General features: G+C 49.1%; 2 protein-coding genes across 2 annotated transcripts; one reads left to right on the top strand and one right to left on the bottom strand.

Moving 5' to 3' along the window:
- Positions 1-1,534: 1,534 nt before the first annotated feature.
- On the bottom strand, positions 1,535-3,481 carry LOC122386588 (E3 ubiquitin-protein ligase SINAT3-like). Its single transcript, XM_043375917.1, has 2 exons — positions 2,996-3,481; positions 1,535-2,427 (listed from the first exon to the last, which is right to left on the bottom strand). Exons 1-2 carry the CDS (start codon positions 3,278-3,280, stop codon positions 2,266-2,268), a joined length of 447 nt encoding a protein of 148 aa, XP_043231852.1. The 5' UTR covers positions 3,281-3,481; the 3' UTR covers positions 1,535-2,265.
- A 2,295-nt stretch (positions 3,482-5,776) lies between these two features.
- LOC122386592 (major facilitator superfamily domain-containing protein 6-like) lies at positions 5,777-20,440 on the top strand. The gene is made up of 10 exons (XM_043375919.1): positions 5,777-5,896; positions 12,475-12,614; positions 15,604-15,726; positions 16,146-16,805; positions 17,037-17,164; positions 17,484-17,610; positions 17,879-18,023; positions 18,455-18,606; positions 19,071-19,244; positions 19,791-20,440. Exons 2-10 carry the CDS (start codon positions 12,476-12,478, stop codon positions 19,877-19,879), a joined length of 1,737 nt encoding a protein of 578 aa, XP_043231854.1. The 5' UTR covers positions 5,777-5,896; position 12,475; the 3' UTR covers positions 19,880-20,440.
- Positions 20,441-20,713: the final 273 nt, after the last annotated feature.

Here is a 20,713-nt window from a genome sequence, read left to right as displayed (position 1 = left end):
GGCCGTTTATTTTCTCTGAAAGGTCATGCAATTTTACGTCGCAAAATAAACGATGTCCGAATTCACAACAAACGTTCCATAGCTATTAAACTGGCAGCTTCCTGCTTGGATTAGGATGATGACTGTTTTCCAGATGGTGGCGTGACGGGCCGGCTGAACGCAATGACGCTCACCTAGTCGTCTCATTCGCTCGCTTCATTTGACTGATAACTTTATGTGATAATGTGCCAACTCCACACTTGTCTCCCAGGAGAGACTCGTAGGAGTCAGCGCAAGAAAAACAAGGCAGAATAGAAGCTAGGCTCACGGGTCACAAGGCTACGTGTCACAAGTCATCAACAACGACAGCGACAACAACAACAACAACAACAACGACTCTCAGAAGACCAACACTGCACCAGATGCCGTCCTCTAGGAGACAGCTATGTAACAGTGCCGATATCGACGCGCTACTGTCACCAGTGACAGGCTGTGGTGACAGTTCTCCGGACTGTGATAGCCGTGGGTGACAGCCACCAGCCCCGGTGGGCCACTAGCCAACAGAGCGGACCGTGTGCGTATTTACGTGTCGTGTGTCCAATTGGTTAGACGGCCGTGACCTGCGGAGAAAAGTCGATATAGAAGACGCAGCAGTGACACCGGAGGGAGAGAGAGGGGGAGGGAGAGAGAGAGAGAGAGAGAGAGAGAGAGAGAGAGAGAGAGAGAGAGAGAGAGAGAGAGAGAGAGAGAGAGAGAGAGAGAGAGAGAGAGAGAGAGAGACAGACAGAGACAGAGACAGACAGAGAGAGAGAGAGAGAGGAGCGGCAGGGTGCAGAGAAGAGGAGTCAACCACAGAATGTAGACTGCTGACTGCTGAGTATATGGTGTTTGATGTGTAAGCATTATGATAATCGGCATTCGCAGTTTTCTGCAGCATGGAAAACAAGGAGAGGCGTGCGATCCGTCACTGAGGTATGGGTGAACGTACTTCTGAGGGAAAGAGGACATGTTTGCGATCGACTCTTACAATGGATAGAATAGGGAGAGAAATTTTAAAAGGAAAGAATAGAATGAGTATCGTGGCATTTGGAGAAGGTCGCGTCGAGTCAGCGCAGTCCCTATGTCACCGTCACCGGGTGCCCTCTGTGTGCAGGTTGCAGAACGCCCTGCCACCGAGATTGAGAGCCTGACATGGTGCCAACTTAAACACGACTCTCCCAGCCCCCCCCCCCTCCCTCCGCTCCGTCCTCATCCCTTCTGGCGCTGTCAACCCAGGTGGCCTTCCAGAAACAGCGGTCATACCGTTTATTGGCGTTTAGCGTTCATAGGCTACTGTAGGTAAAGGCTTTTCACCGTTGTTAATTGCAAATATATGGCTTTGTTCGTTTATAAGCTGTATTTGCAACGGTTTGCAAACAGATGAACATGTGGAATGAAAGACAATAAACCTGAAACAAATAAATGTTTGTCTTAATGCATTTCAGCCATGTTTGACTGAAGGCTGAAGTTGCCTTTCTTCGTCTACGCCCGGACCGGGGCTTCCATAAACAGGACAGGCACAAAAACTGTTTCCTTTATTTTAGTAGAACGCGGCTTATTGAAACACAGATATAAGGTCAAGGTACTGTTATAACAGCGATACCGACACACGCTCTTCATCGTCCATACGTCGGTGATCACTGGCGCTCGCCTAAACTAAAAATACGCTCAAGTACGGCCCTCTCGGTTGGCATCAAATACAGCTACCAGCACCGGTCCCCACTGGCTACCTTCATACGGGAGGATGTTCAGTAATGTTTTAGCGAAAGTCGGCGGAAAAAAGGAGAGACTGGCGTGGCTCTACTAGGAGGCAGGATTCCACCAGCATTCACGTGGAAACGCCTTTTCAACAGTGTGCGATGGTGAATGCATGCAGGGTCGCTGCACCTTTGCTTTGTACTAATCAACCATTCATTTAGATACATTTGCTACTCTGACAGGACGTTTCCATGGTCCATACTATACACACTATCATATGCACCACAATATGCAACATTCAGTGCACAATATACAGCTATTGAGAACACTGTGGCTACATCTCACGAGATGTAAAGAGCGCAAAGCTTTTAACATGACACATGACAAAGAGGCATGCGACAAAGATAAAACATAATCACACCGCTAAGTCGAGTCAAGGCGAATGGGCGATCTCACGAAAACGCATCACTTGCGATATAGGCGGAGTATGACAAAGTACACGCCACCATTTATTTCCCAATTTAGTATCGGCTGGCGTATGTAAGGCGGTCAGTGGGGTCGGAAGGAGCACTGACGCACGTGGGCAGCCATCTCCTGTAGACAGAGCACGGTAGCGCAGCCGTGCTCGTGGTATTCGCAGTGGATCGGCCGGAAGTCGCACACGCTCTCGTGGTGGGGCTTCTCCTTGAGTAGCACCAGCTCTGCGCAGCCCTGTAACGACCCGGAAAACAATGACGGATAGTGGCAGGACACCGGGAAATGGAATGGAGACGGCGTCCGACCAGCAACGGGGAACAAAACAAATATTCGAATACGCAAATAGTGATGACACCAGCGCAAGAAGTTTAATGTTGTTTGTAATGGTATTTGCGTTTAAGCACAAAGCACGCAGACAGCTTATTTTTCGAGCTGCGCGATTCGATTCGAACTATCGACCAGCATTTTTTGTCACTCGTTAGGCATTTCATGCTCTTTTCTAAAAAAAAACATACGCAAAGCGGCAACTATACAATGCGACATCTGCACCTATGTATCTGCACCTAAATGCTATGATAGTATGAAAATCGGCACAGTGATAAGAAGTATTCGCAGCTAAGTAATAGCTAAAAAAAATACCAGACAACGTGTTTGATTCAATGTCACCTCTTACTTTTACCGTGACTTTAAAACTGGAAACTTTATGACCCAACAGTAAAACAAAAAAAAATAGGAAAATTAGAGAAACGTGGCAATTGTACAGACGAACTAAATATACGATGACATAGCGACTGATACCCACCTTTCTCGCGTGTTGGCAGGGGAACTTGATGAGCTGGCTCATCTGCTCCATCATTATGTTGGTCTGGTTGGTGACAGCTTGTTTACAGAGCGGGCACACTCCGCGCACCCGGGGCCTGCACGCGCCGCACAGTGGGTGGCCTTTCTTGCACTGGGGGATCGGCGGCCGCAGGAAATCGCTACACACTGGACAGGTGAACAGCTTCAGCAGGGCCGGGTAGTCGACCGGAGGGCTCGGACGGGCCGGAGACACGCTGCCGTTCACCGGAGTGCCGTTCTGAGCCATCGGAGACGTCGGGACGGCGGGATTTTAGAGGCTCCAACGGACACCGCTGGGCTGATCTTCACTCACTGGTCCTCAGCAAGTCAGCTACCTAGCTGGTTCTGTGAGGGGCTGAGCTTAGTGACTGCTTATTGCATGTGAATATGTATGCCTGATCTTCATTCAGTACGACACACTGACGCGCTCTGCAGCGGTCCCAACACTGACGGACCGAGCGGCCGACGGTGACACAAACCCCCCGAGGCTATAGTTGGGGTCACGTGACCATCCGACGGGGACCACCGACGCCGCTGGCTGCCGCACCGAGCGGCTGTCGCAAACGACGCGGCCAGAGACGGGCGACGGGCGTGCCAGGGTCACCGTTTTGGGCTCATGTTCGGAGAGAGAGAAAGAGAGAGAGAGAGAGAGAGAGAGAGAGAGAGAGAGAGAGAGAGAGAGAGAGAGAGAGAGAGAGAGAGAGAGAGAGAGAGAGAGAGAGAGAGAGAGAAGGGGGAGGGAGAGAGACGAAGAGAAGAAGAAAGAGGCTGTGCTTCATAAGGCTAGATTTTTCTTCAAATAGTTAAGTCAGGACCACCGCAGGATTGTATTTACCTTAGTTTAAAGCAGACTGCTATATTCTAATTTTCCGGTGCAATTCAATAGTAGTTAAGCTGCATTTTGATTTCAAAGTTAACGGTGCACATCATCAATTATGCCTCATGGACTATTTCACACAATAAATCAAATCAACTGTTATGTAACAGAGAAGTTAGATTGCATAAGTCATGCACATTAATGACATCCGCTTCCAAGAGCTCATTGAGCGTATGATTGTTGATTTAGCTATGATCTGACAGAGACAGCTATTATTGTACCGGAAGCTGCTGATGAATTGGGCTTTGGCAGGCTGCCGACTGATCAGAGCGTTGTGAGTTCAACATAAAATATACACCAGTAGGCATAAAATATATGTACCAGTAGGCATGCACTAGACAGTGATCGTGAGGCTGTACGCCGTATATTGCCAGTAACCTCGCCGTTGTTATGGAGAACACTTGAATGAGATTAAATCTAATGGGCTATTTTGTGTTAAGTAGTGGTGTATATCTGTTTCAACACTACCTTATATGAAAGGTATGTCCAGCATCACGTTACGTTTCTCTGATTAATGCAGGGCTCCAGTCCAACAGTAGTCCTTGAATAATCGGTCGCCAGCCGTGCGCACGTGTGTCTCGGAATTAGACGATGAAAGTTTAATGTCGGCACCTCTATTGTTATCAGCGTTATTGTTAGACCTCGGCAAAGGCTGCGTGCACCCATCCAAAGTCAAGGAGGGGGGGGGGCAGTAAGTCGCAGGTACATATGCGTTTAAGTATACTGCGTCATGTTAGATAAAGTCAAACTTGCCCAGCGATACCAATTAAATCACGGAAATCCAGCGGAGCTCAATGCCTAAATAGCTGAGCATTTGTTGGAAAGTCCGATTGATCGTATGTAAAGGAATCAAAGCACCCTAGGTCATTAATCTAAAACAAATAAATCCGAACTGCGTGAAGCCATGGCTGGGTTGTTTCGAAAAATATATACGAGTGTGACGATCTACTGACGATAAACGACTTTTAACGACTGAAGCAACTGCAAGCCAAACCAGGGTGCTCTCACGACAAAAGCACTGTCACGCTTACAGAAGTGGTTATTTAGTATGGGCAGACACAAAAGTACGCGAGGAGGAGCTTGAACACATACCTCGGTATACAGAGGCTTATATTCGACATGTCTGCATGGTCTCTCACAGCCAGAACCCGTGTCTCCCTGAGGCCTTACAGCACAAAATATGCAATATGCAATACGCGTGTTTGGAGGACTTGGTAGTTACTATGCTCTCGCCTTCCTGCATGGTTTGCTTCGGTACAATTAGCTAAAATGCTACAGATATATCCAAGTAATAGAATCACATCACATTAATTTAGAGATCGTTGACATGTCGTGAATCTAAAGAATATCAAATAACAGCGAATGTTACGTTTTACTGAAACGAGATGAAGTCTGTTAATTAACTACTTACGAAATTATTAAATAGAAAAAAGCTCATTAAGCACGGTGCAAGACGATATTCTGTGTACATTTAGTGTTGACAAAACATTAATATTTACCTCTTATATTTACCTTTGAAAGTGACCAAAAATACCCCGATGATTTTAAGACATAGGACTAAATGACATTAATTCATATAACACAAGCTCGTCGTTACGAAAAAGCTGGCATTATAAAACTATTGCTTAATAATAGGCAGATTTTAGAATTATATTGCAGCATCTATTTGTTACAGCTGCCCCTGCGCTGTCAGAAAAAATATCTCGAAAAATATAAAAGCGCAACATACCATGTCACCCCTTGTCTTACGATGTCCTGAGTTGCTGCACCGTCTGAAGGCCACTGAGTGCTCCGGGAAGTGTTGGAGGGCTGCGTGAGGTCGGCGTTAAGAAGGTGTCGGGGAGGGGGCAAAGCGCGGGGCACCGGCGGCGCTCGGGGGCGGAGCGAGACGTCCACATATCGCTCCTCACTCCTGTGACCGCGGCAGAGGAGGACGGCGCGCCGGGTTCAGCCGAGAGATTTCCTTCAGGTTACGTCATAAAACAGGTGGGTGCGAGGTGGATCTTCTTAATGGGCTGATGCGAGGCGAGAATCTGATGAAATTGACTTTATCTGCGGTAGGTTTACTAAACCGTGAGCGAGTAGCATCGAAATTTATTGGCTGAATCAATTGGCTTATTTGGGGCTTTCCCTTCTCCCACTGCGTCTGAAATTGACAAAATTGTGGCGTATTCCGCGCAAAGAATGAAATCCCAACAACTGTTATCGGAAAAGTGTGTTTTAAATTGCACAGAAACTCATAAAATGCGAAATTCAAACACTGGAATTAAAGTTAAGTGTCTGATGTACTGGTACAATTAATTCAAATTATCTTCGATCACTTCTCAATAAATGGAGCAGTGGATTGTTCTTATATTTAGTTAGCGTCAGGCTGTATATAACTACTATACTAAAATTAGAATACCAAAATATATTTAAATCAATTTCCGGTCGTACCCACTATCATGCAATCTGCAGTTATTTAGATCTTTAGTCTGTTCTTCCCGCTGCAGTGAGGCAGTCGTACGGGTTTCCGTTCGACGTACCGCCGTACACCCGTGTACGACGGCACAGTATCCTACACAGTGAATTCAGCGTCCATATGCGTGTGACGTTTTTACAATGTCCTGTAACAATGTTGATGAGCTGTTTGGGAGTATGATTAGCATGAATTGGAGGAAATTCTTGTCGCTTAGTTTCATATATCTATATTACTATTCCAACAGAATCCGTCTGTGAGTCTGTCTGTCTGTGTGTCCGCACGCCGTGTAGTAGGTTCAATTAACCTCGCCTACAGGGCAGACGGTACGGCACAGGGGGCTGAAATTTGCACACCTTATAGGTGACAGAACGGGTCAACGCCTTTTCTAGGTTCCGACTCGCTGGGGTGCACGGTTCGCGCGTGGGGCGCGCCGGAAGAACGCCAATGAAATTTTGATCGGTTCGTAGATCTTCATTGAGAGCCGGGGTCGACAAACTTTGTGAGCTAAATGCATGCCGATCGGTGGCGGGTGCCTCGCATTGGCGGATGGGCAAGTTTTTAATTTGAATATAAAGTGGCGAGAGATTGTGTAGATTTTCGTTGAATGGCAACAGTTTGTGATAGGAATTTACAAATGCACCGCGTTTGTCGCAATGCGCCACAATTATCTGAGGGCGTCATTTTTGCCGCAAATCGCACAGTTTTGTCGAATATGGTTCGATATGGGTGCAATTTGGTGCAAAGATGCATGCTCAGTCACCGGGTGAAAATGCGCCGCGTTTGCCGGAATGCGCCACAATTATCTCAGGGCGTCATTTTTGCCGCAAATCGCACAGTTTTGTCAAATATGGTCCGATATGGGTGCAATTTGGTGCCAAGATACATGCTCAATCGCCGGGTGAAAATGCGCCGCGTTTGCCGCAATGCGCCACATATGCCACAAAGCGCCATTTCCGACAAATACGATTAAGCGTAATGGAATGGCACGAATAGGGGCAGGGCTGGGAACACTTTAAGTCTGATATTTTGGTACTGATTGGATCCAATTATTCTGTGACCTGACATGACCCGGCGGTGTTGGTAGGGGTAGGGGTAGGGTAGTGGTAGGGGTAGGGTAGGGGTAGGGGTAGTGGTAGGAGTAGTAGTAGGGGCAGGGGTAGTGGTAGGGGTAGTAGTAGTGGTAGGGGTAGTAGTAGGGGTAGTGGTAGGGGGTAGTGGTAGGGGTAGGAGTATGGGTAGTAGTAGTGGTAGGGGTAGGGGTAGATGTAGTGGTAGGGGTAGGGGTAGGGGTAGTGGTAGGGGTAGTGGTAGGGGTAGTGGTAGAGGTAGGGGTAGGGGTAGGAGTAGGGGTAGGGGTAGTGGTGGAGGCAAAAGCAGAACAGTGGCCCGGGCTGATCCCAGCTGGACGAGAGGTGACCTATGTGACCTGGCCTGACCCAACGTGACCGGGGCTGACCCCTTTGACCCGTATTGACCCCGTATCACCCAAATTTCATCCAACAACGCCCTCAGAACAGTTCTTTTTTAAATTCTCTTCACATTTCCGTCCATATCTATGCTTCTAGACGACACATCGATTTGAATCGAACACCATTCGAAAGCAAATTGGCTGGTGCCGCAATTTTTTCCTACCACGCAGCAAAGCAAGTGGCGCAGCCGCTTGTCTATACTACTATTTGAACAGGATCCATCTGTCTGTTTGTCTGTCCGCCACGCCGTGTAGTGGGTTCAATTTAGCCGGCCTACAGGGCAGACGGTATATCGTAGGGGGTTGAAAGTTGCACACCTTCTAGGTGACAGAGCGGGTCAGCGCCTTTTCTAGGTTTCCACTCGCTGGGATGCACGGTTTGCGCGTGGGGCGCGCTGGAAGAACGCCAATGAAATTTTGATCGGTTCGTAGATCTTCATTGAGAGCCGGGGTCGACAAACTTTGTGAGCTAAATGCATGCCGATCGGCGGCGGGTGCTTCGCATCGAAGGATGGTGAAATTGATTTTGATAAATGGTGGCGAAAATATGTGTTGATTTTCGTTCAATGGAAACAGTTTGTGATACAGTTATAAAAACGCACCGCGTTTGCCGCAATGCGTCACATTGGTCACAAGGCGCCATTTTTGCCGCAAATCGCACAGTTTTGTCAAATATAGTCCGATATGGGTGCAATTTGGTGCCAAGATGCATGCTCAATCGCCGGGTGACAATGCGCCGCGTTTGTCGCAATGCGCCACATATGCCAAAAAGCGCCATTTCCGACAAATACGATTAAGCGTAATGGAATGGCACGAATAGGGGCAGTGCTGGGAACACTTTAAGTCTGATATTTTAGTACTGATTGGATCCAATTATTCTGTGACCTGACATGACCCAGCGGTGTTGGTAGGGGTAGGGGTAGGGGTAGTGGTAGGGTAGTGGTAGGGGTAGTGGTAGGGGTAGTGGTAGGGGTAGTGGTAGGGGTAGTGGTAGGGGTAGGGTAGTGTTAGGGGTAGGGGTAGGGGTAGGGGTAGTGGTAGGAGTAGTAGTAGGGGTAGGGGATTGGTAGGGATAGTAGTAGTGGTAGGGGTAGTAGTAGGGATAGTAGTAGGGGTAGTGGTAGGGGTAGGAGTATGGGTAGTGGTAGGGGTAGGGGTAGATGTAGTGGTAGGGGTAGTGGTAGGGGTAGGGTAGTGTTAGGGGTAGGGGTAGGGGTAGGGGTAGTGGTAGGAGTAGTAGTAGGGGTAGGGGACTGGTAGGGATAGCAGTAGTGGTAGGGGTAGTAGTAGGGGTAGTGGTAGGGGTAGGAGTATGGGTAGTAGTAGTGGTAGGGGTAGATGTAGTGGTAGGGGTAGTGGTAGGGTAGTGTTAGGGGTAGGGGTAGGGGTAGTGGTAGGAGTAGTAGTAGGGGTAGGGGACTGGTAGGGATAGCAGTAGTGGTAGGGGTAGTAGTAGGGGTAGTGGTAGGAGTAGGAGTATGGGTAGTAGTAGTGGTAGGGGTAGGGGTAGATGTAGTGGTAGGGGTAGAGGTAGAGGTAGGGGTAGGGGTAGGGGTAGTGGTAGGGGTAGTGGTAGGGGTAGGGGTAGGGGTAGGGGTAGTGGTGGAGGCAAAAGCAGAACAGTGGCCCGGGCTGATCCCAGCGGACGAGAGGTGACCTATGTGACTTGGCCTGACCCAAAGTGACCGGGGCTGACCCCTTTGACCCGTCTTGACCCCGTATCACCCAAGTTTCATCCAAAAACGCCCTCAGAACAGTTCTTTTTTTAATTCTCTTCACATTTCCGTCCATATCTATGCTTCTAGACGACACATCGACATGAATCAAACACCATTCGAAAGCAAATTGGCTGGTGCCGCAATTTTTTCCTACCACGCAGCAAAGCAAGTGGCGCAGCCGCTTGTCTAACTTACTATTTGAACAGGATCCATCTGTCTGTTTGTTTGTCCGCCACGTCGTGTAGTGGGTTCAATTTAGCCGGCCTACAGGGCAGACGGTATATCGTAGGGGGTTGAAATTTGCACACCTTATAGGTGACAGAGCGGGTCAGTGCCTTTTCTAGGTTTCGGCTCGCTGGGGTGCACGGTTCGCGCGTGGGGCGCGCCGGAAGAACGCCAATGAAATTTTGATCGGTTCGTAGATCTTCATTGAGAGCCGGAGTCGACGACCTTTGTGAGCTAAATGCATGCCGATCGGTGGCGAGTACCTCGCATTGGCGGATAGGCAAGTTATTAATTTGAATGAAAAGTGGCGAAAAAATGTGTAGATCTTTCGTTCAATGGGAACAGTTTGCGATAAGAGTTTACAAATGCACCGAGTTTGCCGCAATGCGTCACATTGGTCACAAGGCGCCATTTTTGCCGCAGCTCGCACAGTTTTGTCAAATATGGTCCAATATGGGTGCAATTTGGTGCCAAGATACATGCTCAATCGCCGGGTGAAAATGCGCCGCGTTTGTCGCAATGCGCCACATATGCCACAAAACGCCATTTCCGACAAATACGATTAAGCGTAATGGAATGGCACGAATAGGGGCAGGGCTGGGAACACTTAAAGTCTGATATTTTAGTACTGATTGGATCCAATTATTCTGTGACCTGACATGACCCGGCGGTGTTGGTAGGGGTAGGGGTAGGGGTAGTGGTAGGGGTAGTGGTAGGGGTAGTGTAGTGGTAGCGGTAGGGGTAGGGGTAGTGGTAGGAGTAGTAGTAAGGGTAGGGATAGTGGTAGGGGTAGTAGTAGGGGTAGTAGTAGGGGTAGTAGTAGGGGTAGTGGTAGGGGTAGTGGTAGGGGTAGGAGTATGGGTAGTAGTAGTGGTAGGGGTATGGGTAGATGTAGTGGTAGGGGTAGGGGTAGGGGTAGTGGTAGGGGTAGTGGTAGGGGTAGTGGTAGGGGTAGTGGTAGGGGTAGTGGTAGGGGTAGGGGTAGTGGTAGGGGTAGGGGTAGTGGTGGAGGCAAAAGCAGAACAGTGGCCCGGGCTGATCCCAGCGGACGAGAGGTGACCTATATGACCTGGCCTGACCCAAAGTGACCGGGGCTGACCCCTTTGACCCGTCTTGACCCCGTATCACCCAAATTTCATCCAACAACGCCCTCAGAGCAGTTCTTTTTTCAAAATTTTCTCTTTACATTTCCGTCCATATCTCCGCTTCTAGACGACACATCGACGTAAATCAAACACCATTCGAAAGCAAATTAGCTGGTGCCGCTTTTTCTCTACCACGCAGCAAAGCAAGTGGCGCAGCCGCTTGTCTATATTACTATTTGAGGAGGGTGCGTCTGTCCGTTACCGAGGTCCCGACTTGGCGGTGCTTTGCGTGGACTACAGGCCAGACCGTTGCACCTAGCCCGGTGAAATTTGCACAACTTATAGATCAAGGATGCGCGACGTGCCTTTGAGGGGTCTCAGCTCGATTGGATTGATAGGGAGCGCGTGGCGCGTGCTCAAAAAGTGCAAATTCGCGTCATAGACTTTACATGTATAAATCGGATTGCGAAATCGGGCGAAAACGGCTAATTTTGGCCGACACGGGTCCAGTTCCCGTGCAATATCTTGGTGACCAGGGGTCCGACCGGCACGGGGAAAACAGCATCGTGTACAGAATTGAACGGGCTATTGAATGGTGTGCAATGCAGAGGATAGCACGCGCCACGTGCACCGGAGAGGGCACTTTTATTTGAAAAATTGCGGTTTTTGAGGGATTTTGGAATTAATTTTATTTTTAGGTGACCGTTAAACGGAGCGAGTTGGAACAACGCCTGTTGGCAAGAGAAATGTACCGCCTCTCATGGGAAAATTGTGAAAAGCTGATTGATCCAATTCAAGGTGGTACGAATCACGGGAGAAAATGGTGTTTGTCAATTTTGTGCCACTTTGTTTATCAAACTGGTTTTACTCCATAATCTGATATCTTTGGCAGTTAAAAATGGCACCGTTGGAAAGAGCATTCAATTCTGTCCAAGGTTCAGTCTTCACTTTTGCAGGATGAGCAACAGTATTCTTAAAAATGTTAATGTTCCAAACCATTACATTGTCATTTTTAGCGAAATTCATCGATGGCCCTCAAAAGACTTCACGCCAGTTTTCGAATCATTTTAAGCAGAACGCATGATAATACGACACGGGCACCTCGATGCGATGTATCTTTGTTTTATTACAAAATGCTTGGCCGTGAAAAAGCAATCGAACGAAATGGATACCAATCAAATCGACACAGACCAATCCAATACCCACGGGTCAAAAACAACCATTCTTTGCGTTGCGGAGCACGCGGGTAACCCTAGTTTATGCTGTTTCTGATATATCGACACTGGCAGTAGGTATGCACGCGTAGAGTCTTCTTAATACCAGTTCGTTTACATGCATACAGCTAAATAAAACTTATCACCGGGATCTTAGTATATATAGTGTCGTGATAACCATGTATGCCTACTGTGTAGGTACTAGGTAGGTATATACCGCCACAATGTCCCTTATCTCTGTGAGGTCTGAATAATACCGTCCCATTCCAATGCAGTCTTCCATCTGTTGTTGTTCTGTGTTATAAATGGCATGATCTCCTCTCTGGACGATCTGACCTGCTTCTCTCGCCCCGACTCCGACCTGACCTGACACCACTGTCGTTTTCGCTATAGGATGGGAGCCACGGCTGAGGGCAACGGCGTGGCTGAGGCCAATGGGAACAGCGGCCAGCCGCCGGCGCCGCCACGCAAGTGGTATCACATCAACAAACAGTTTATGCCCATCAAACTCATCTACTTCTGCTGCCATGCCGGTAAGAGAGAATACCTTTTGGTAGTTAAGGGTACACACACACAAATAATCCACAATGCGCCTAAAATGCACCTTGGAATAAGTTTAACATTCAGTGTGGTACCAAATGCTAGCCAGAACTCTCCCCCTGTACATACATAGCACATAAGCAACCAAGGAGCGGCACTGCCACGTGCCTTGCCCGGGAGCATTGCTCCTGTGGTTCTATCTTTAGAGCTAATATTATCGTTTGAACGTACAAGAGGATAGGTACACAGTACACACGCAGAGCACACACTTAACGACGGAGGTGTTGTATCACTTATCACTCAATCAAATGTTAGACGCAGCGACGCCTAAACATCATAAGTAAACAATGACAAAAATTGATGAGCGAAAAGATGAATCGACTTTTTCACTCATTTATGCACAGAGTAGAAATTTAGAAAACGGTTACATTAAAACGAGTAACTGATTAAAAGAAAACGCATCAGAGTTAAACATACCTACTTAACTTGCATATTCCATTTCTCTGTCGGTTCAGCCACAGTTTTTTTTTTTACAATAGACCTGGTATGCCCTGAGACCTACCATTAAAGGGACCCTCCCACCTTAACATTAGATTTGAGTTGAGATAGCCAAATTGGTGGCCATGGCCTGAAAATACCGGTTTGGGCACTCACAACATCGAAAAACGCTTTAATTCGGAGATATCGAATTTCAAACTTGCAGTTTTCGGATTCTAAGGGGCTAATGCATTGGCATGCCCCCTTAGAATTTGTGACGTCAGCGGAGATCTAACGATTTTAAATCTTTTACTAAAACGTTTGGTAGCACGCGGTGGTATATGCTGCTTTGCGCGCAACAAATGCCGCACTTTCAAATAAAGTCGCTAGGAACAGCGGAGATCCCAAAAAGTAAACAAAAGTAAAAGTCTAATATCTTGAAAACCGGTGAATATTTTTCGATGAAATTTGGTAGATATTCGTTTTTGCTCTTTCTGAACCGAGCGACATCACTTTCATGCCAATTCATTAAATTTTTTGAAGGTGGGAGGGTCCCTTTAATTTTAGTATTTTACCAATGGCAAAAGCAAAAATGACTTCCCCTCCCCCCTAAAAATAGCCACTAGAGCCTTACCAATTAATTTCAAAATGCCACACCGGTGACTTCAACTGAAGGACGAAAGCTGAAAGTAATGAAATCCGAGCGTGTAAAGATATTGTGAAGCAGATATCTTGTGGCGCAGAGGTCTCGTGGCGCAGATATCTTGTCTCGAGTGTGTGCGTGTGGCCCGTCACTATACAGACCGAAGGGATATGTTGGCGCATCGATAACATGGTTTTGCCGTTCGGTGGCGGAAGCGGGGTCCGTGTCCGCCAACAGTGGGGTGCTCCTCTCCGATCACACTCTCCTCTCCACCCTGTGACCTTGGTCTGGACATGTGTCCTCTCTCTCTCTCTCTCTCTCTCTCTCTCTCTCTCTCTCTCTCTCTCTCTCTCTCTCTCTCTCTCTCTCTCTCTCTCTCTCTCTCTCTCTCTCTCTCTCTCTCTCTCTCTCTCTCTCCCCGCGCCACCCAGGGTGACAGATTGCGGTGACACGAGCCGGCCTACCGGAGGTGCTGTAACAGCGTGCCTCGCCACGGGGGGCGGAGGCGCGCCCACCCGCCCCCTGCGCTACTCGGCGTGTCAGGGGTGTCCGCCATCAGCCATCCCCCGCTGTTTGTCAGTGACTTCCACAGCAACACACCAGTGTCCTCCGAGAGAGACAATGGTTACATAGCTGACGACCTCGAGTGAAAACTAAGATAGAGGATAGGGCGAGGTACGACACTACATGCAGGCACACGTAGGTGTACCCACTTGCGCACACACAGGCACCCGTGCCCCTTCCGCTTCCTGTGCCCCTTCAACGAACACACTGTGATGGCGTTTCAGCTATCTTCGATCGGGAGCAGGACGAAGCGTGCAATCCATGACATATCAAAACTAAACTAAACGCTTATTTCGGCTTACATGCCGCTCACGCATATGTTTATGTGCCGTAACTTCCCATTTTATAATGCAAAATAAAACATAAAATACAGAATATCGAATAGGTAAATCCCAATATAAGCAGCTCTTGTGTCTGCTTCATTGCTATGATTGGTTTGCTTTTGGGGATTCGACTTTTTATTACGCATCAGTCGCCCGTATAGGTGTGGACATAAAGGCAATATTTTGAAGACATAATCATCATCAGCGCAAAATGCAAGTCATTGCACCGGTTGTCTTCTATTGATATTGCTTCACCGTCATCACAGCACATTAGACACTGGTCTGTGCCTGCTTCCGGAGTAGTGGGATCTATCGTCTCTACTTACCTTAAAGATGTCTCAAGTCTCGTTTGAATAACCAAACCATTAGTCACATGGATAGATGACGATGCATAATTCATTCTCCGCTGAAGTTGTCCATCATTTGACAGCAAAAGATGCAACGTCATCTGACACTTGAGACAAATGAAAATGCGTGCTTCTTTTTTGTGACGCCCGTTGACACCTAAACTGGAGGCTCCTGACACCCACTCATCTGTGGCTTCAGCGAGACGTCCTAACAGCATTACGTTATTTCACATAGTCATGATTTAAGCCTCCATTTTATGAAATATGATTATGGCTTTTTATATTTTTCTGCGTTTTCTTATAATTTTCATATACCTATCTACATAACTTGTACATAACAAATGCACCTATAATCAAATGACTTAATGGCAGTTCTTAATTCTTAAGAACTCAAGGTTAAAGGTATAGGTATCTAATTTATCATGAACTCATTCACGAGGTCCAGTTAAACAGCAGTATAGGTAAAATCCAGCTCTTGTTATCAATTTACATCCGTACCTAAATAGATAAATTGTCGCGTAACCGTATATAAAATAGGTACCGCTACAGCCCCTACCGACAATACATATGCCTGTGGAGCGGCGGTCGTTTCAAAGTCTAACTGACCTGTGGATGTTCGTGTTGGCAGCCGGGATCTCGATCCTGCCGCTGCTGACGCTGCACATGACGTCCATCGGGCTGACGTTCGCTGACGTCGCCCAGGTCTACCTCTTCATGCCCGTGGCCAGCTTCCTGGGACCTCCCGTCATCGGTGAGACTTTGGAGTGTGGAGTGTGGGGGACTTGGAAGAATGTGAAGGAGCTGGGGAGACATGGGAATGGAGAAAGCATGGGTTCTGGGGAGACATTTGTAATCGAATTGAAATAGGGCATCGGTGAGACATGAGAAAACGGAAAGACGTGGAACGTCGCGTCGGTGGGAAACACTTCTCGCTGGAAGGACTGTTTTTATTGGAAATTGACTTTCTACCTCAATATTTATTCGTCAAACATCAATATTTCGACACGCTGCGTGCCTTTAGAGCAGGTAGGCAGAAGGCAGCAGGCACTGTAATGTTAGTGATCAAGCTGGAAGGCAAAGGTAGGTCAGGCGACTGAGTCACTGTTGAGTCTCTGCTGAGTCTCTGCTGAATCGCTATTGAGTCGTAACTAAGTCTTTCTCTTCCGGCAGGCTTTCTAGCGGATCGCACGGGCCGAATTCGCGACCTGTACATCGGCTGTCTGGTGATGCACTGTGTGTTCCACCACGCGTTGCTGTTCGTTCCACCGAGTCCACACACCACACCCGAGGCCCTGGCCGCCTCTGCCAACGGCACCGCGCTGTCCTGCACCGACTGGCCGCCGCCCAGCTGTGCCAACCTCACCCGCAGTCTCCACTGTCACCTGGAGTGTCCGCCCGACTCCGAAGGGGAGCTGCTCGCCTGCCCGGCCGGCGACAGCTGCCTGTCGGTCGGCGCAGCTGCCGAGCTGGTGCTGCAGCTGGGTGCTGACGGCTGCCAGCTGCCGGCACTGCTGACCGACAACGTCACGGAGCTGGAGCTGGCGCACGCGGAGCTCAGCTGCCCGGACGGGTGTCGGCTCGAGTGCGCGCCCGGCGATGAACTGCCCATCTCGGACCGGACCACCTACTGGACCTACTTCTTCCTGCGGCTGGCGGCCACGTTCTTCCTGGCACCGGCCTTCACGCTGCTCGACGCCACGTGTTTAGCGGTGGTGAAGGAGTTCCGCTCGCCCGGACAGAACTTTGGACGCCAGAGAGTCGGAGGTATCATTGCCAGCGTGATCATGCCTCCGCTGGTCGGCGCCATTATCGATGCCGTCAGCACCCCCGGTGAGTCAACGACCAAAGCTTTTGTTGTAACTATTTGCACCGAGGCTGGTCAGGGAAGAAATGCTGAATATATGTGCCTAATATATTATTTGCATCGCGTACTTCATTTGTCATTTATACTCGTACCTACTAAGCAAGCATTCAAAAAAGAACCGAGCGATGCAGGCTCTTGACTTGTGTCCTCTAACTCGCTCTCACCCGTTTTTCGCCTGCACCGTCTGCATCCCTCAGGCGCGACCGACTACAGCCCGGCGTTTTACGCGATGGAGATCTGCATGGTCCTCACCATAGTGACCATCTTCGTGTTCCACCTACACGTCTCCTTGCCGGAGAAGGCACACATCGGGCAACTGTTCAAGGTGCGGTGCGGCTACGGTCCATATGCACAACTCACTTGTGCGATAGATATGCATGGTTGTAACCCGATAGCACATCATTGGGAGTACCTATGTGTATATTATAATGCATAGGTATATAAGTCACATATATAATTCAAGCATAGGTACCTGGGTAATAGTCGATTTGTTTTATCAACATTACATGTAGGAACCCACTGATCATACTGATCACTGATGTGCCTAAAACATGAAGTGCTTACTTCTCGTTGCAACTGATAATCTTTGGTCGTCGTCGTCATCCTGCCTTGACTTGAGATGAGCAAACGTCGATTTCTTTCAGGTTTTACGGCGTCCAGAAGCTCTCGTCTTTATTCTTGTGGTGGCCATCTTGGGTTCAATGTGGGGATTCCTGGAGAGTTTCTTATTCGTCTTCCTGAAGAAACTTAAAGCTCCTACCTACATGCTCGGTGAGACCAAGTCTGTATGTCGTGGTAATTAAATTGTTCGCATTAAAACCGACAAGGGATGTAGGCAGCGGCGAAGGGAACATAAAATTCCATCATAAGCTTCTGTGGGCTGCAGCTCACGATTGACTGTTGTCTACAATCCCATGTTTTACAGCCATCAGCCGTTCGGTGTTCTGTTGTACCTATAAGGCATGTTTCCCGTCCCCTCTCATGTTTCGCTTTATACCTACCGTCCGGTCCCAGTTCTGACACTGCGCGTGCTGAGCAGGGCTGACGATGACGGTGGCCGGCCTGGCCTCGATCCCTGCCAACTGGTGGTCTGATGCCATCTGTAGCCGGATCGGACACATCAACATCCTCATCATCTCCTTCTTCGGCTACCTGGCGCGCTACGTCGGCTACTCGTACATCCGGTGAGCCATCAGTCTCGGAACCTCAGTCCGACAGGCGTCACAGGCGGGTGGCCGGGACGGTGCACCGGACAATGGGTGTCCGCAGTGTTCAAGGGCGTTATTGATTCGTGACAGTGTGGTTGTTGGATAAGATTAATGACTTACGTAGAGCTCCATAGACTACTCAATATCATAGACTTCCGTCACTCCATAGACTACTCAGTAATACAGTAGTCTATGCTACCTCACAATCGTTCCCTAGCGGTGACTTCTTGAAGTATTGTTAGGTAGGTGCCTGTTCTTTGCGAAATAAATTGTGTACAGGATTTGACAGCAAACTCAGAATCATGCTCCACACCTCGTCCCCTTTGCCGCCTGAGACCGTTTGATATGCCGATATTTGCCATCTGATAGACTGTGAGGCTGACCATGCTGGATCCTGCTGCCGACAGCAACCCGTGGCTAGCCTTCCCGTTCGAGCTGCTAGAAGTGGCCACTACCCATCTGATGTGGAACAGTGCTGCTACCTACGCAGGCCAGCTGGCGCCACCAGGGCTGCTGGCCACGCTGACAGGCTTCGCCGGAGCCCTTCACTACAGCTTCGGTACGAAGAACCGAACACTAAGCAGAACAGTGGAAAAAAATGCAAACATAAGATCCACTGTTGGATTAGACTCCATCCAGCTTCGCTTCATGGCTATAAGCAAAAACATGTACCTACCTGCTGGAATCTGGATGCTGGCATTGATGAAGCCTAGGTAGAACTGCTCTGACCATAGCAGGTTCAACTCACTGGCCCTGCAGAATCGAGCATGTGACGATGTTGAGTTTAGTACGAAAAACATGCATACCTAACTATACGTTTTTCTGAAATATAATTAGTACAATCGGCCGCTAAATCATTATCCTTTCCATATAATATAATACTTCCATTAAAAGCATCTTTTCTTACCGTCCTTTAGGAAAAAGCAGTCTTGTTTCGGATAACTTCAAGGCTATGATAAGTTCATTACGTGCAGATGACCGTTCGCGGCTGACCGCTGCGCCCGCTCCCCCGCTGCCGGTCAGGCCGCGGTATTGGCAGCTTCCTGGGCGGCTACCTGATGGCGCTGTTCGGCCCCGTGATCGCCATGCGCTCCATGGGTGTGGCCAGCGGCGTGTGCGGCGTCCTCTACGCCCTGGCCTTCTACGGCTGTCTGCGCGGTCACATGACCCGCCGCGAGCTGCGACAGCGACAGAAAGGTACGGTGTGCACTCTGTTCATGTTTGAAGGTACGCTGTGCCGCGGGTTGGCTCGCCGATCGGGCTGTGAGCCGTTCCCGGGTCCCTGTTAGCGGTGTTCCCCGGTCGCTGTCGCTGGTAGAGCTGTCCTCAGGCAAGGGTAGCCAGTAACAGTTACTGGTCCCCAGCAGGGTATATAGAACAACGTCCTCAGCGTCCCTGAAGGCGGTCCTTCTCGACCCAAGGGCCTCTCACCGAGTGAGCTGTCCCGTTGGGTCCCTGAATTCGTAACTCCTGGCTCCCTGAAGGCGGCCCCTCCCGACCCAAGGGTCCCTCACCGAGTGAACTGTCTCACTGGGTCTCTGAAGGCAGTCCCTCCCGAGTTCCCACCCATGGGTCCCTCACCGTGTGGGCTGTCTCATTGGGTCCCTGGAGGCGGTCCCTCCCGATCCATCGTTCCCTCACCGAGCGAGCTGTCCATTGGGTTCCTTCAGGCGGTTCCTTTCGACTCGAAGTCCCTCCCAGTCCCTTCATCTCTGCCTAACGGCTTGGTGTCCTACTCGGCAGCACTGACTCGACAACAGTCGGAGAAGTTCGGAGAGGGTCCACACGAGATGGCCGCGATGCTGGAAGAAGTTGGCATGGCAGCTAAATGAGGTCAGCGCGGATTCGCCGGCGATGGAGACTGGCTGGCCATCTAACCAGACTGGCTGGCCTGTGCCGTGTGCGTCATTTGAAAGTGCGTTATTTTCAGTTGGCTGCCCAGCGTACAGCTCGAGGCTAAATAACCTTTCAGCCCATGCATGAATGCAATTGCGTGCTGCCCGGTGCATTGTTGCAGCATAGCTCAATGTATCAAAGTGGCGCTGCTGGTGAGATTGCACACTTACAAGCTAGCACGCAATGTGAGGTATTAGTTACGAATGCGTAACGATGTTTGGTAAGAATGGGCGCTGCTGATGACGGGACGGCGCGGCCGTCTGCAGCCCAAGTTACTCTCTGGCGTCTAACGTACGCACTAGGAAAGGCCCTGAGTGAGGCAGCGCCGCTCGTAGCTCAATCACGAATGCACCGGGTAGCTGTCGGATAGGATTCCCAGTTTTCACTAACATAATAGACATATAGAGCTGGCGACATGAACCTTTAAATGGTCAAACGCCTGGTTGCGCTCCCTTTTCTTTGCATATACAAATGCCCCTTTTAATGATCCAAGTTCATCTCCAAGTGTGTGAATGTAGGCACTATTCCTAGAAGGCATCATTAATAGGCATTCGATGCGCAAGATGTCAAATGTAACACTCATCAGTCATCATTCTGGTGCCCTGTTACTATCGGAGTTGCAGCGTCTAGCGCTCCAACGTCTAACCCTGCTCATCCATCTACATTCATGCATATTTTAGATAGAAATAAACAGATGAGTGGAACATTGAGTGTTTGGCACGAGTAGCTCGTCACGCGCAAGTGTGACGTTCAATATGTGTTTGTTTTGT

The sequence above is a fragment of the Amphibalanus amphitrite genome, unplaced genomic scaffold (assembly GCF_019059575.1).
Source record: "Amphibalanus amphitrite isolate SeventyFive unplaced genomic scaffold, NRLGWU_Aamphi_draft 000256F_arrow, whole genome shotgun sequence".
Taxonomy (NCBI): Eukaryota; Metazoa; Arthropoda; class Thecostraca; order Balanomorpha; family Balanidae; genus Amphibalanus; species Amphibalanus amphitrite.
The sequence above is the reverse complement of the archived record's forward strand: the minus strand, read 5'-3'. Positions and strand labels throughout refer to the sequence as shown.